Source organism: Lucilia cuprina, chromosome 3, assembly GCF_022045245.1.
Source record: "Lucilia cuprina isolate Lc7/37 chromosome 3, ASM2204524v1, whole genome shotgun sequence".
Taxonomy (NCBI): domain Eukaryota; kingdom Metazoa; phylum Arthropoda; class Insecta; order Diptera; family Calliphoridae; genus Lucilia; species Lucilia cuprina.
The window spans coordinates 31156393-31171616 of record NC_060951.1 but is presented as its reverse complement, the minus strand read 5'-3'; the positions used below and the strand labels follow the sequence as shown (position 1 = coordinate 31171616).

Sequence of the window (15224 nt, the reverse complement as noted above, 5' to 3'; positions counted from 1 at the left end):
CGGCCCATATTTGACCTATATAAAGCCTCATTTAGAAATTTTAGTTTTTTATCAATAAATGGCTTAAATATTTTGGAATTATGGTAATATTCAACATAAAAATAAAAAATAAAAATTTTATAAAAGTAAAAATTGTAAAAATATACTCATGATGTAGGGTATCATATGGTCGGCCATGCCCGACTATACTTTCCTACTTGTTATATTGTAGCGTTGTTCAGAATAGTTTGCTGCAAAAATTTTGCAAAAGCAGTTTGTGATTTGTCGACAGCGGTTCCAATTGTAATTAAGCTGTTATATCGGTTTTGTTGGAATGTGTTTTAACAAAAATTGCACGAATAACTTTCAGTGTATAATCGGGTACCAAACAAGCAGCAGCGGTTACTACAGTAAATAGCCAGGCTGGTAGGGAGCAGAATAAGCGATTATAGGCATGAAATAAACCAGGATTATTGGGGCTAGAGAAAATATTTATATTTTATATAACAAGAAATTTTATACTTATTTATTTAATTTTACTTACAAATCTATAAAATTATAAATCACAGTACTGACAATGAATCCTAGAAACGAGGCCACTATAATGATTATATAAACATAACTCAGATAGTTTGATTCCAGTAATAGTTTTAAATTTCCCACAACAACTACCAGTTGTATTAAGATCGAACCAAATATATAAAATTCAGCAGTTTGTCCATTATTTAATATGACATTATTGAGGGTTAAGAAGAAATAGGCAAAATAAAAGACAATTATCGAGTGAAAGGCACCATTGAGAATCCATCGTAAAAATACGGACCAGCGTACTTGACGATTTTGACAATTTTTCCTGTAGAGTTCTGGCTTGCTGGAAGGAGAAAAATAATAACTTTTGCTTAAAAAATGGAACTGGAAAATGACTGGAAATAGTACTTTTCTATTACAAATCATTCCAACTTACCTCAACAACACCTCTTCCGTATATGGTTTCTCACTTATGGCCAAGAATGTAAAACTAAATGATATATAAATCACATCAAACATCCACAAATACAAGAAATGATAAACCGATGTGGAAGAATATAAATCATACAACTGGAACATAACCATAATACCGGTAATCAAAATATTCTTATAGCAATAGAATAAAACCAAAAACGATAAACGGGCTGTATTATAATGACCATGTACCAGCAATAAACGTTGCAACATAAAAAATTTCGCTATAGAAAAATCGGAACATCTAGCGGCTTGTAAACCCTCTTTGCCCATAATACCTATACCCACATCGGCCTCTTGAATCATAGACACATCATTGGCACCATCGCCTACGGCAGCGGTTAGGTAACCTTTTTCTTGCTTAATTAAAGAGACTACTTCGGATTTTTGCAAAGGATTTAGACGGCAACATAAAACCGCCGAACATTTTAAAGCCATTGCGCGGAATTCATCTGGGGCTAGCGATAAAGCCGTAGACAAACTAATACCATCCATTATTAAGGCTATATTGGTTTTATCTTTTATAACCTCTAAAGAATTTAGAAATTCTTGTTTAGTTTGACACTCTAATATAAAGTGTCTATAGGAATCGGGGGTTATGTGACCACAAGCTAAAGCTATATTAACAGCAGTTTCAACTTTATCTCCCGTTAAAACCCAGATTTTAATACCAGCCCTTTGTAGAGACCACAATGTTTCAGTTACATGATACTGTAAAGCATCCTCCACGGCAGTAGCTCCTAGTAACTCAAGATCTATATACAAAAGACAAACATTTTTGAGATTATAAAACGAGTTTTTCATCCCTAAACTTACCACACTCTATAGATTTATAACAATTTTCCATTAACTCTTTCCTTTTGTCAAAGGCCAACTGTGCCTGCCTTAGATCATTAAGAAATTCCTCATACTCTTCGTCGGGTATAAATCTTCTAGCTATAGCTAATGTTCTTAAACCCTGTAGTGCAAATTCTGTTATATGTTGATTGGTGCTTAGTATCAAGTCTTTTGACTTTTCCCCACATAACGCAAAGACCACATTTTCAGCTCCTTTTGTATATAACCATTTACGTTCCTTTCCGTCCGATATTATAACACTCATACGTTTACGTTCCGATGTAAATTCTAAAGTATGCAAACGTTTAAATTCTAATATTTCGGAATTTTCTGGTTGTTTGGAATTTAAAACTTTTAATTTAATGACATCATTTTCATCGTCTAGATAATGAAGTCCTAAATTGGAACATGCTTCCAAAAACGCTTTTTCATCGGGACTTGAGGCCTGATATTGGGGGCTGTTTGTATGACTTATATTATTGTCAATTTCACTGGTAGTTTGTGCAATTTGTACGGTGTGACAAAGTCCAAGAGCTTTAAAGAATTCCAATTGAGATTTCTGCAAATAATATTATATATATATATATATATAATATATATATATATATTATATATATATATATATATATATATAATATATATTATATATAATATATATATAATATATATATATATATATATATAAAAGAGTAGCGTTACTGACTGACTGATTCATCATCGCACAGCCCAAACGGCTAAACCTAGAATCAAGAAATTTTGACAGTAGATGTGTTTTTGGTTATGTAGATCCACTAAGGAGGGATTTTTGGAAATTTGCACATTTACGGGGAAAAAGGGGAAAAACGGGTAAAACAGGTTTTCTTAATTAACTTACATAATATTAGTGATACAAGAAAAATTTTAAATGCGCCTGTATCTACTCTTAAAATGAGCAGATGGGTGTCTGGTATTTTTTTAAAAAATCGTACTTTTAAAGGGTAAAAATGTGTAAAAAATGTGATTTTGGTACCTTTTTTAGCCCTTTATAACTTTTAAACTAATTATTTTATAAATATTTTGGATACATCTCTCAAAATTATGAGACACCTGTTTCTTACTTTTTTAAAATTCAGTCCTTTTTGGGTGTAAAAGGGAGAAAACTGTATTTATGGTACTTTTTTAGCACATTAAGTACCAAAAAGGGGTAAAACGGGAAATTTAATTTTATTCAAACTCATTGAGTCAACTTTTATAAAATTTCAAAAAGTAGTTTACTTACTCACACAAAATAAGCTTTTGGTATATTATTTTGGAATTCGAGTACTAAGGCCTATATAGGACCAAAATCAAGTAAATTTTTTGGTACCTTTTTTAAAGCACAATTTTGCTGGAATAAATGAATGCAGATTTGAATCGTTTGAGTTTTATCTGTGATATATATGTAGATTTAAATACGAAACATTTTGTAAACGTAATTCTCGAAAGAGTATACTTCTAAGCGTAAAGGGGAAACATTGTACTCTTTTTATTAGTGCTTTCCACTTAGGTAAACTTTATTCCACTTTTGGTACTTTTTCTTCCTTCAAATGATACTCTATGTATGTTCTTTAATATGAACTGAAAACACATGATTATTAAACATACACGGTCCTTTTATTATCTCATAAATTGTACTTTTTTTATTTTCTAAAATATTCAACCTAGGAACATTAATTTTATTGAGAGATATCTTTGTACTTTTTCGTTTTTCCGATGGTACTTTTTGATATTTTTACGATATTGAACATAGTTAGGGTAGCGAAGCACCCAGGGTATGCTAGTATAGTGTTAATCGTATATGAAAGGTAGTCCTGTTATTTCTAAATCAAAAAAGATTATATTCTAAAAAGAATAATGATGACCCTTATTCATTTCATGATCCCTTATTTTACCATCTACCAGAATCGAGCCGACATTAAATTTTGAACAGAGACCCTCTAGTAATCCATAACAAAACTAAGCCACCCTTGTTATCACACTCAAGATTGAGGTCCCCCTGGATACCTAACATTTTATAGTGTGACATTATTTTTTACAATTGAGGGATTTATCTGTTGTTTTCGTAAAGATTGATTTCAAAAATCTTACTTTCGTAATTTCTAATCTATCATCTGATTCTATTTTTACTTACATCATCCGATCCATTCATTTCCCAACGAACAAGCGTTTCCTGATCTTCCAAATAACCATAACGATACATATATTTTCTTCCATTTATGGAACACTGCTGAAAAATCATTTCATTCTTAGTCAAAGTGCCCGTCTTATCCGAAAATAAAATATTTATTTGACCCAAATCTTCATTTAAATTTGAAGAATTAACCACAGCTCTCTGATCAGTTTCCGCGTCATATAATTGCAAATCCTGCTGTATAAAGAAGGCATTGAAAATCCGATAAAGTTCAATATTCATATACATCGATATAGGGACCATATAGTTGAAAAGTATTAGAAATGCTAAGAAATCTTCAATAATATTAGTGATTTCATTAACACGTATAGGAGGTCCAAGATAATCCATCAGAGGTACTACATTGAGTTCTTCATATCTGAAAGAAGAAAAGAAACATTAGATATAAATTAGTAAAGATTAAAAATATATATATTTTTTACCTTCCCAGCATATATAGAATAATACAGGCCACTATCATTATAACCACCAAAAATATTAGAAATTTATTAATATAAATCTCACTGGAGGCAGATTTATTACCGGTATAACGGCTATTCAATTGTAGTTTTGTCGACATGCCCGTGTATACCGCACAGCCTATAACTTTATCGGTATTTTTTATTTTAGAGCCTCTGAGTAAAAGATTTTCCTCAGATAAGGGTATTAACGAATTACTTTCATTTAACTCAATTTTACCCATAAAAGAATAAAGATCACTTTTAGGTCTTTCACATTCTATTATACCAATATTGGAAATATTTTCTATACCGTTAGACTTAAGACCTCTGGGTACCATTAATGTTTTCAAATTAGTTTCACCATCTAAATTGGCCGTAGTGACATGACATTTACCATGAACATCGGTGGAATATAGTATAACCACATCACAGGGTACATCACCATCTTTACGGATAATAACTAAATCACCCGGACATATGAAACGTGATTCAATAGATTGCTCTCGACCATTACGATATACCGTCACCGTAGAATAATTCACCAAATTATCATTCTTATAACGTTGAAAATCATCATAGGCTTCTTTGGCACCGGTAACGATCATCACAAATAATAGTGGTATTAAGGAGACCAAGGGTGAAATAGTACTGTCTAGGAGGATAGATAACAAATTATTTTATATATAACTAGCATACCCTGGGTGCTTCGCTACCCTAACTATGTTAAATATCGTAAAAATATCAAAAAGTACCATCGGAAAAACGAAAAAGTACAAAGATCTTTTTCAATAAATTCTCATTTAATAAGGACCGTGTGTTCCGGATAACCATTATAAAGAATCTAAAAGGTACTATTTGAAGAAAAGAAAAGTACCAAATAGTTCCCACTTACAGAATATTATTCAGTCAAGACCATGTATGTTAAAATTAATGTTCCTAGGTTAAATATTTTATAAAATTAAAAAAGTACAATTTATGAGATAAAAAGTACGAAAAAGTTGTATCTTAAAGGATCTTATTCAATGAGGAATAAGATCCTTTATGTATTTTCAGTTCATATTAAAGAACATACATAGAGTATCATTTGAAGGAAGAAAAAGTACTAAAAGTGGAATAAAGTTTACCTAAGTACTAATAAAAAGAGTACTATGTTTTCCCTTTTCGCTTAGAAGTATACTTTTTCGAGAATTAAGTTTACAAAATGTTCCATATTCAAATCTACATATATATCACAGATAAAACTCAAACGATTCAAAACTGCATTCATTTGTTCGAGAAAAATTGTGTTTTCAAAAAGGTACCAAACAATTTACTCGAATTTGGTCCTATATAGGCCTTAGTACTCGAATTCCAAAATAATATACCAAAAGCTTATTTTGTGTAAGTAAATAAACTCCTTTTTGAAATTTTATCAAAACTGGCTCAATGAGTTTGAATAAAATTAAATTTCCCGTTTTTTTCCCTTTTTGGTACTTTTTTCTCTAGTGAAATAGCAAAAATTTTATTACAATAAATATTACAGAGTTAGTACGTAATTTAATATGAATAATTCAATAAACCGAAAAAGTTTTCTTAATGTGCTAAAAAAAAAGTACCATAAATACAGTTTTCTCCCTTTTACACCCAAAAAGGACTAAATTTTATAAAAGTACGAATTTCAAAAAAATACCAGACACCCATCTGCTCATTTTAAGAGTAGATACAGGTGCATTTAAAATTTTTCTTGTATCACTAATATTATGTAAGATATTTAAGAAACCCTGTTTTACCCGTTTTTTTCCCCTTTTTCCCTGTAAATATGCAAATTTCCAAAATCCTTAGTGGATCTATATAACCAAAAACACATCTACTGTCAAAATTTCATGATTCTAGGTAGGGTTCTATAGTTGAAACGAAAAGTCGACTTTTCGACTTTTTGCAATTTATGAAAAGTCGACTTTTCGACTTTTGTGACTTTTTTCGACTATTTTCGACTATATTCGACTTTTTTCGACCTTTCGACTTTTTCCGATTTTTTTCGACTTCTTTCGACGTTTTTCGAATTTTCGACTTCGACATTTTTTGACTTTTTTCGACTATTATCGAATTTTTCCGGCTATTTTCGACTTTTGGCATTTTATGAAAAGTCGACTTTTTGCATTTAGTTAAAAGTCGATTTTTCGACTTTTTTCATTTAATTAAAAGTCGACTTTTCGACTTTTAATATAGTCGACTTTCCGACTTTTTTCGACTTTTCGACTATTTTCGACTTTTTTCGACTTTTCGACTATTTTCGACTATATTCGACTTTTTTCGACCTTTCGACTTTTTCCGATTTTTTTCGATGTTTTTCGAATTTTCGATTTCGACATTTTTTGACTTTTTTCGACTATTTTCGAATTTTTCCGACTATTTTCGACTTTTTCCGACTATTTTCGACTTTTTCCGACTATTTTCGACTTTTTCCGATTTTTTTCGACTTTTTCCAAATTTTTTCCTGCTTTTTCCGCCTTTTTTCGACATTTTCCGACTTTTTGACTTTTTGCATTTTATGAAAAGTCGACTTTTCGACTTTTGTGACTTTTTTCGACTATTTTCGACTTTTTTCGACCTTTCGACTTTTTCCGATTTTTTTCGACTTCTTTCGACGTTTTTCGAATTTTCGACTTCGACATTTTTTGACTTTTTTCGACTATTATCGAATTTTTCCGACTATTTTCGACTTTTGGCATTTTATGAAAAGTCGACTTTTCGACTTTTTGCATTTAGTTAAAAGTCGATTTTTCGACTTTTTTCATTTAATTAAAAGTCGATTTTTCGACTTTTAATATAGTCGACTTTCTGATTTTTTTCGACTTTTCGACTTTTTTTGACTTTTTCCGACTATTTTCGACTTTTTGACTTTTTTCGACTTTTCGACTATATTCGACTTTTTTCGACCTTTCGACTTTTTCCGATTTTTTTCGATGTTTTTCGAATTTTTGACTTCGACATTTTTTGACTTTTTTCGACTGTTTTCGAATTTTTCCGACTATTTTCGACTTTTTCCGACTATTTTCGACTTTTTCCGACTTTTTCCGATTTTTTTCGACTTTTTCCAAATTTTTTCGACTTTTTCCGCCTTTTTTCGACATTTTCCGACTTTTTGACTTTTTCGACTTTTTTCATGACGATAGTCGAGTTATCGACTTTTTTGGAATAAAATAGTCGACTTCGACTTTTCGACAAAAAGTCGATTGTTCGATTATTCGAAAGTCGATTTATAGAACCCTAATTCTAGGTTCAGCTGTTTGGGCTGTGCGATGATGAATCAGTCAGTCAGTAACGCTACTCTTTTATATATATATAGACAGAAGATTATTTATGAATTTATGATTTTAACTACTTACTTACGAAAAATGATATTATAGTAACCGCTAGAAAATAGAAATACACGGCTCTTCGAAATTGATCATAGAGATTAATGGGAAGAAATGTTAAGAGAGTGTATTTGGTAGTTTTAATGCGATTTAATTGTGGCGATTTCTTTTTACTTTTGATATCATCTCCTCCTATAGTTATGCGAAGATGTTCGCTACTTTTGCTGCTGCTGGAACCCTGAAATGTAACAACAAATTATAACTATATCTCTACTAAATTCGATATTTGAATTTTTTTACCATTATTATTTATTTAATTCTTTTTTTATATTTTTTTAAAATAAAAACTTTCACTTTGTACTTAATAATTTATTGCATTTTAACCGTTTTGCGTTTAGTATTAACCTGTTTAATATAATGTTAAATACTATTTATTTTTATGGTCTTCCTCCTACTGTAAAATGGTTTCAAAATTTACGATAATGTTAGACGTACTAATTGGGGGGCAATTGATAACGATAACACTTTTAATCGAAAACAAAGTAAGGTGCATAGTGTTGTTTAAAAGTAGATTAAAGATTAGGAACCGCAATTGTTATGCTAATTTAGAAGGTGCTACGCAAAGAGATATAATATGAAAAATAAAGGAAATAAGTATTTGTGTGTTTGTTAGTTATTTATTTAGTTAGTTTGCTAGTAAGTTAGTTAGTTACTTCCGTTGCAGTTCTGTTGTATTTCTGTTCTAGTTGTGTTCTAGTTCTGTTCTAGTTGTGTTCTGTTCGAATTCTGTTCTGTTCGAGTTCTGTTCTAGTTTTGTTCTAGTTCTGTTCTACTTCTGTTCTAGTTCTAGTTCTGTTCTAGTTCTGTTTTAGTTTTGTTCTAGTTCTGTTCTAGTTCTGTTCTAGCCCTGTTCTAGTTCTGTTCTAGTTCTGTTCTAGCCCTGTTCTAGTTCTGTTCTAGCCCTGTTCTAGTTCTGTTCTAGAACAGTTCTGTTCTTGAACAGTTCTGTTCTAGTTCTGTTGTAGTTCTGTTTTAGTTCTGTTTTAGTTCTGTTCTAGTTCTGTTCTAGTTCTGTTCTAGTTCTGTTCTAGTTCTGTTCTATTTCTGTTCTATTCTAGTTCTGTTCTAGTTCTGTTCTAGTTCTGTTCTAGTTCTATTCTAGTTCTGTTTTAGTTCTGTTCTAGTTCAGTTCTAGTTCAGTTTTAGTTCTGTTCTAGTTCTGTTCTAGTTCTGTTCTAGTTCTGTTCTAGTTCTGTTCTAGTTCTGTTCTAGTTCTGTTCTAGTTCTATTCTAGTTCTGTTCTAGTTCTGTTCTAGTTATGTTCTAGTTATGTTTTTGTTATGTTATAGTTATGTTCTAGTTCTGTTTTAGTTTTGTTCTAGTTCTGTTCTAGTTCTGTTCTAGTTCTGTTCGAGTTCTCTTCTAGTTCTGTTCTAGTTATGTTCTAGTTCTGTTCTAGTTCTGTTCTAGTTCTGTTTTAGTTTTGTTCTAGTTCTGTACTAGTTCAGTTCTAGCCCTGTTCTAGTTCTGTTCTAGTTCTGTTCTAGTTCTAGCCCTGTTCTAGTTCTGTTTTAGTTCTGTTTTAGTTCTGTTCTAGTTCTGTTCTAGTTCTGTTCTAGTTCTGTTCTAGTTCTGTTCGAGTTCTGTTCTAGTTCTGTTCTAGTTATGTTCTAGTTCTGTTCTAGTTCTAGTTCTAGTTCTGTTCTAGTTCTGTTTTAGTTTTGTTCTAGTTCTGTTCTAGTTCTGTTCTAGCCCTGTTCTAGTTCTGTTCTAGTTCTGTTCTAGTTCTGTTCTAGTTCTGTTCTAGTTCTGTTCTAGTTCTGTTCTAGTTCTGTTCTAGTTCTGTTTTAGTTCAGTTCTAGTTCTGTTCTAGTTCTGTTTTAGTTCTGTTCTAGTTCTGTTCTAGTTCTGTTCTAGTTCTGTTTTAGTTCTGTTTTAGCTCTGTTCTAGTTCTGTTCTATTTCTGTTCTTGTTCTGTTCTAGTTCTGTTCTAGTTCTGTTCTAGTTCTGTTCTAGTTCTGTTCTAGTTCTGTTCTAGTTCTGTTCTAGTTCTGTTCTAATTCTGTTCTATTTCTGTTCTAGTTCTGTTTTAGTTCCGTTCTAGTTCTGTTCTAGTTCTATTCTAGTTCTGTTCTAGTTCTGTTCTCGTTCCGTTCTGTTCTAGTTCCGTTCAAGTTCTGTTCTAGTTCTGTTCTACTTCAGTTCTAGTTCTGTTCTAATTGTATTTTGTTTTTCTCCTAGTCTACTTCATGTTTAGTTCGAAGTACTTCAGTTCTCTTGATATTCTATTCTAGTTTTATTCTATATTTGGGAAAATCAGAATAAATTTTTCCCCTACAGCTAAAGCTCACATGAACAGTATAATTTTTAAAAAATATTTCAATTTTAATAATATAAAAATGTTTTTTTTTATTCATTTATTGAATACTTTATTATATTAAAAATTTAAATATAATTTTTACATACACTTATTAATTTTTAATATATTTTTGTTATATAAAAGGAAATATTCCCAAAAATGACCTAAAAAGGGGTGACGTACTTATAATGTAAATTAAAACGAAAATAAAAATAATAAAAAGAAAATATATATATTTCACAACTAAACTAATTAAATCAAGCAATAGCCAGCTACGATATTACACTGTAGTATAATGAGCCTTGCAATGAACTAGAAAAGAAATAAGTAAAAAGTTAAAAGGTTGATAATAAAACATAGAAAAACATTTTCCTTACCTATAAACTCCGATACCGGATCATTGTCACCCTCACCCCTCATGGTGCCGGTAATTTCTTCATTCTCCACCATGGGCAAAAATAACAATACAAATTCCGGTGAATAAGGATGGGTAATGGTTTCTAACACTTCAGTGACAAAATAACGAATAAGAGAAATATCGGTATCACCTTTGCCCCAACATTGCTTGATGTATTTGACCACAGGCACTACACAACCGCGAGTTAATAAATTTACCATTCGATCTAATAACATTTTCTTCATTTCCAGCTGCACTAAAATTTCCAATTCATCTTGTTTCGATTCAAAAAGACGTATGAGCAGAGTTAAAATTTGTTGATGTAAAGTGGGATGGACAGCTGCTACCTCGTCGAGAATAGCTAAATGTGTGGGACAACTGTCGGTGGAAAGTTTAAAGTATGAAGGTTCGGTGACAGTGTTTTCTATCCATCGTATAACGCCCACACCGACAACAGGGTATCTAGGAAAAGAAAAAATTATAAACAATTTACAAGATTGTGAAACACATCTGCTTACTTTATACAGTTGAATAGTGTTTGCAATTCAGCTATTAGTTCAGTAGATCCCTTGTTGACATTACAGATGGCATGCACTTTTTCTATCGCTTGTATAGTACTCTTTAACTCCTCCTTATTTAAGACTCTCTCTGTTAAAGGTCTCTTTTTGGCAGGTGTATCTACTACCGAGGCCGCATAGGCCAAGAGATAAATATATTTTGATTTATGTTCAGGGTTTATCTTAACGCCTGCTTTGAAAAGTGAATCTACTAGTAATTCCAAGAATTGGGGATTTCTTATGAGATCAATAGGTGGAGGATCGGTTCCCGAATAGTTGCGATAAAGTACATTAATATCGGCTGGATTGAGTGTATTGCGTGAGAGCATGGAGGATAAAGCCTGGCAGGCCTGCGGATAAGCAGCTGAACCATTAAGAGCCATAGTAATTGGAGTGACATTTTGATTGCTAAAAAAATAAGAAAATTGTAATTTTATTTTATCGTTATCAATCTACTCAAGTCAATCTCCGATCTTCTTACTCACTTTTGTAAAGCATATTTCGTAATCTCCTGAGATAAGCGCTTCATATTAAAACCTCCTTTCGGCTCTTGACTCAAGACCTGAATCAAAACCTGAGAATAAACATATGTATGCTGACCATGACATACCATACGAGCACATTCTTGTATGGCACCCTGTATATCCTCAGGATTACTAAGAAATTTTGCTATTGAAGTTTTCAAAACACGCGAAAATACTTCAATCTGTTGAGCTGCGGTTGATATCGAAGTAATTTCACTCTGAAAACCGGCATCCGATATTAATTTAATGGTAAAATTCAACATTAAACAATCTGGATACTCTTCTGCTAGACGGTAAATCAAAGAACGCCAAGTAGGATGATCTATCATTTCGGTCAACCAGTCGGGTGTCTCGCCCTCCTCGGTGAAAATGGTATCGGCTTTTTTGGGATCAAAGGTTTTTAATATCATATCCTTTAAATGATTCTCCACCATGGCCTGGACATCGGTTACTTTAACGCCGGCTAATATCAACCATTCCGCCAATAAATTGGCCATTTGTGCCACAGCTTTGTAGTTTTCCGACAGCATCATAATGACCTCTTCCGGCGAACCTCCCGACTGGAAATATCTCTTAAGTTGGGTAAATATACCCGGTTCCATAATGTAATCGGGTGTGAGAAATTTCTCCAGACATTCTTGTATAGTTTCTTGGGGATTATCTTCGGGCATTTCCTAAATATATATTAAAACTATTGAAATTGCTTTTAATATCTCCTTTGGACAGTCTTACCTCATCTTCTCCTTGCTGCTTGGGCCTACCCTGTTGCCAACCGGTCTCATCATATTCCATTTCCATTGTTATCGTATTTTATCGAGAATTTCCTCCTTTTAATAAATATTAATTAAATATTTTCGGTTCTAAATAAATTTCTTTGTAAAATTTGTTTTAATTTTTTCACTTTTGTTGTTTTTGCCACATTCTACGTATAAAACAAAAGAAACTGTCAAAACAAGCCATCTAAATGCAGAGTTGCATTTTTAAAAACAGAGTTGTCTTAATAGTTGTCATACAAGTAATCGATAACTTGTCTGTTGAATAAATTAAAAAAAAATCATTATTACAGCAAAAAAACAAGTATGAATTTATAGTCGCACATTGCCGACCATATGATACCCTACACCAGTCAGTATGTTAAAATTGTGGTAAATGAATTTACGTCTACTTCAAAGTCATTTATGTAGATTTTGATCGTTTTATTAGTAATTTTAAGTTAATTTTGACCTTCAAGTCATTTTCTGAAGGGGAGTTTGTATGGGGGCTATGGTCAAATGAGGCCCGATCACTATAAAAATTAGTATTGTCATTTATAGTTCTATAAAACTAATGTTTGCTGATTTTTGTTGACATTATAAAACTTTTAACGTAATTGTGAGACTAAAGGCCCGATTCGGGGGTACGGTTGTATGGGGGCTAGGAGAAATAATGGACCGATTTCAACCATTTTCAATAGCGTTTGTCCTTGAACCAAAAAAAGAGTATGTGCCAAATTTCATCAAATTATGTTGAAAATTGCGACCTGTAGCGTGTGCACAAGGTTTACATGGACACACAGACAGACGGACGGACATAGCTAAATCGACTCAAAAAGTGATTCTGAGCCGATTGGTATACTTTAAGGTGGGTTTAGGACCAATATTTTTGGGTGTTACAAACTTCAGCACAAACGCATAATACCCTCCCCACTATAGTGGTGTAGGGTATAAAAAATAGGAGAAATTTCTTAAATCGTCTTGGCGACATTATTGTATTTATGAATGTTTCTTGTTCCTCTAGATCCTAGCCGAAATTTGCTCGTTATGTCCCATTTGCTAATAAAAGACCATTTATAAAATCTACATTAATCCCAGATTTTTTATCTAATTTATAAAACATTTTAAAATGATAAGAAAAATTCAGAAATTCTATTTTTAATACTTTATTATATTCGAAAAAAAATTCACTTCACCACTTCATCGACCAAATCACTACGTTTCTGCACACCCTGAACATTCTGCTCACTGCCCACAGCAAAGCCCTCACTGTTATCGGCAGCCCAATTAAAAGACACCACCTCACGTTTACGTTCCACGTAGTCATCTTCAATGGCGATACTTAAATTATGTAAAGCACAAATCGTTTCCAATATTTTGCGTACTTCAGCCAAATCTTTGGCCTCCAAAGCATAGAGAGCATTAAAACGTTTCGCCATAATATCCAAAGTGTCAAAGCCCAATTTTAAAGCAGGCTCCAACAGTTTATTAAATTCATGCTCATTGCGAAAACAAGGATTGGCAAAAGGTTTCATTAGATACGGTTTAAGTGGAAAACTTTTATTACCAATTAGATAACAATCTTTTGGCATGGTATTTTCATTTAAAGCCAATATCTGGCCCATAGGTGTTTCATCGAATGAGTACTCCTGTTCGAGTTCTACAAAACAATCTATAACTTTTTGATCAACATCACAGACAATTTGCAGGATTATAGGAATTTCTGAATCATCCGAGGCTAGAAATATGTCTAAACGTTTTGTGGCCAATACACCGAAGAGTTTAGGAAATATTTTTAAATCGGCATGTTTTTGAAAACCCTGCAATTGTAATTCTTGTGATTGTTGAGAATTTGGCCACTTAATGTAGGATTCATATTTGTCTGAAATAATATGCCAAAATTGACTGACAATGCTTTCACAATCACTCTGGGCAATTTTAAAACGTTTGGAAATTTCCTCAAAATGTTCATCGGTCGTTAGTTTCCATAGAGATAAAGAGAATACCGTTTGTGGGGGCACACCGGCCGCAAAAGTGGAAGGACTTAATAAATGGCGAATAAATTGAAAGGTTTTCTATAAAATTTTCAAATAATTAGTAATTTTTTTTGGGGGGAGGGTTATTTTGTAAACTCACCAAAAAACTCATTTTACTCATATGTAAATAGCCCTCAAATTCAACATTATCAAACTCATTTAACAGATTTACTTCTTTGGTCTTGGTCGATATCGGTTTCAATTTACTGTCTCTTACTTTTTTATGTTTCTTATTGAAATTTTCCAATTTTGAGGTCAGTTTGCGTTTCTTATTAGGTTTTTGACTGCCTGAGGGCTTTTCATTTTGGTCAGGCATTTCATTTTCTTCTAAGGGAGTTGTTTCACAAAATTGCTGTTTTAAAAAGAACTCTTCTGCATCATCGTCTGCTGACTCAAGTAAAGGAAAACGTAATTTAACATTAGAGTCTCCTTCGGTTTGATTGCAGTGCCATAGGAAATGTTTAGGTTTCTTATGGCTACTACTGCATTCATCTACCAGTACGTCCTTGTTGATAATCATTGCGATGTTCGAGAAAATAGCACTTTCATCCATTTTTTAGCTTTATTATTGCAAAATTTTCAGCAGACACTAGTTTTTATCTCTATTAGAGAATAAACTTTTATTTATTCATTAGAGATTCCTTAAAAAAGGAATCTAAAAAGCGACATCTCTTGTTGTACAGCAACATCTACAACAACCACATTCATTTGCCGAACTGTCACCACCATGGCGAAACAAATAAGGTAATTTTAACAGCTGATTGTTTTTTGACCATGTAAATTTAGCCCGACGC

General features: G+C 32.3%; 3 protein-coding genes across 3 annotated transcripts; all 3 read right to left on the bottom strand.

Moving 5' to 3' along the window:
• Positions 1-183: 183 nt before the first annotated feature.
• LOC111680354 (phospholipid-transporting ATPase IF-like) lies at positions 184-8358 on the bottom strand. The gene is made up of 8 exons (XM_023441989.2): positions 8284-8358; positions 7836-8043; positions 4450-5119; positions 3968-4385; positions 1798-2377; positions 944-1736; positions 524-850; positions 184-458 (listed from the first exon to the last, which is right to left on the bottom strand). Exons 1-8 carry the CDS (start codon positions 8356-8358, stop codon positions 287-289), a joined length of 3243 nt encoding a protein of 1080 aa, XP_023297757.2. The 3' UTR covers positions 184-286.
• Positions 8359-10380: 2022 nt separating this feature from the next.
• On the bottom strand, positions 10381-12581 carry LOC111680348 (negative elongation factor D). The gene is made up of 5 exons (XM_023441984.2): positions 12375-12581; positions 11604-12316; positions 11080-11526; positions 10542-11023; positions 10381-10476 (listed from the first exon to the last, which is right to left on the bottom strand). The coding sequence occupies exons 1-5, from the start codon at positions 12438-12440 to the stop codon at positions 10445-10447; spliced, it is 1740 nt and encodes a 579-aa protein (XP_023297752.1). The 5' UTR covers positions 12441-12581; the 3' UTR covers positions 10381-10444.
• A 963-nt stretch (positions 12582-13544) lies between these two features.
• Positions 13545-15149, bottom strand: LOC111680341. Its single transcript, XM_023441977.2, has 2 exons — positions 14531-15149; positions 13545-14469 (listed from the first exon to the last, which is right to left on the bottom strand). Exons 1-2 carry the CDS (start codon positions 14981-14983, stop codon positions 13582-13584), a joined length of 1341 nt encoding a protein of 446 aa, XP_023297745.2. The 5' UTR covers positions 14984-15149; the 3' UTR covers positions 13545-13581.
• Positions 15150-15224: the final 75 nt, after the last annotated feature.

Bases quoted from the DNA above. Each gene is read 5' to 3' on its own strand.
- LOC111680354 (XM_023441989.2), bottom strand. From the start codon at position 8,358: ATGCACCTTACTTTGTTTTCGATTAAAAGTGTTATCGTTATCAATTGC. The intron at 4,386-4,449 runs GTAAAAAATATA...TTCTTCTTTCAG, and splicing joins ATTCTATATATGCTGGGAAG to ATATGAAGAACTCAATGTAG. The intron at 851-943 runs GTAAGTTGGAAT...TTCTCCTTCCAG, and splicing joins ACGGAAGAGGTGTTGTTGAG to CAAGCCAGAACTCTACAGGA.
- LOC111680348 (XM_023441984.2), bottom strand. From the start codon at position 12,440: ATGGAAATGGAATATGATGAGACCGGTTGGCAACAGGGTAGGCCCAAG. The intron at 12,317-12,374 runs GTAAGACTGTCC...ATATATATTTAG, and splicing joins AGCAGCAAGGAGAAGATGAG to GAAATGCCCGAAGATAATCC. The intron at 10,477-10,541 runs GTAAGGAAAATG...TTTCTTTTCTAG, and splicing joins TCCGGTATCGGAGTTTATAG to TTCATTGCAAGGCTCATTAT.
- LOC111680341 (XM_023441977.2), bottom strand. From the start codon at position 14,983: ATGGATGAAAGTGCTATTTTCTCGAACATCGCAATGATTATCAACAAG. The intron at 14,470-14,530 runs GTGAGTTTACAA...AAAATTTTATAG, and splicing joins TGAGTAAAATGAGTTTTTTG to AAAACCTTTCAATTTATTCG.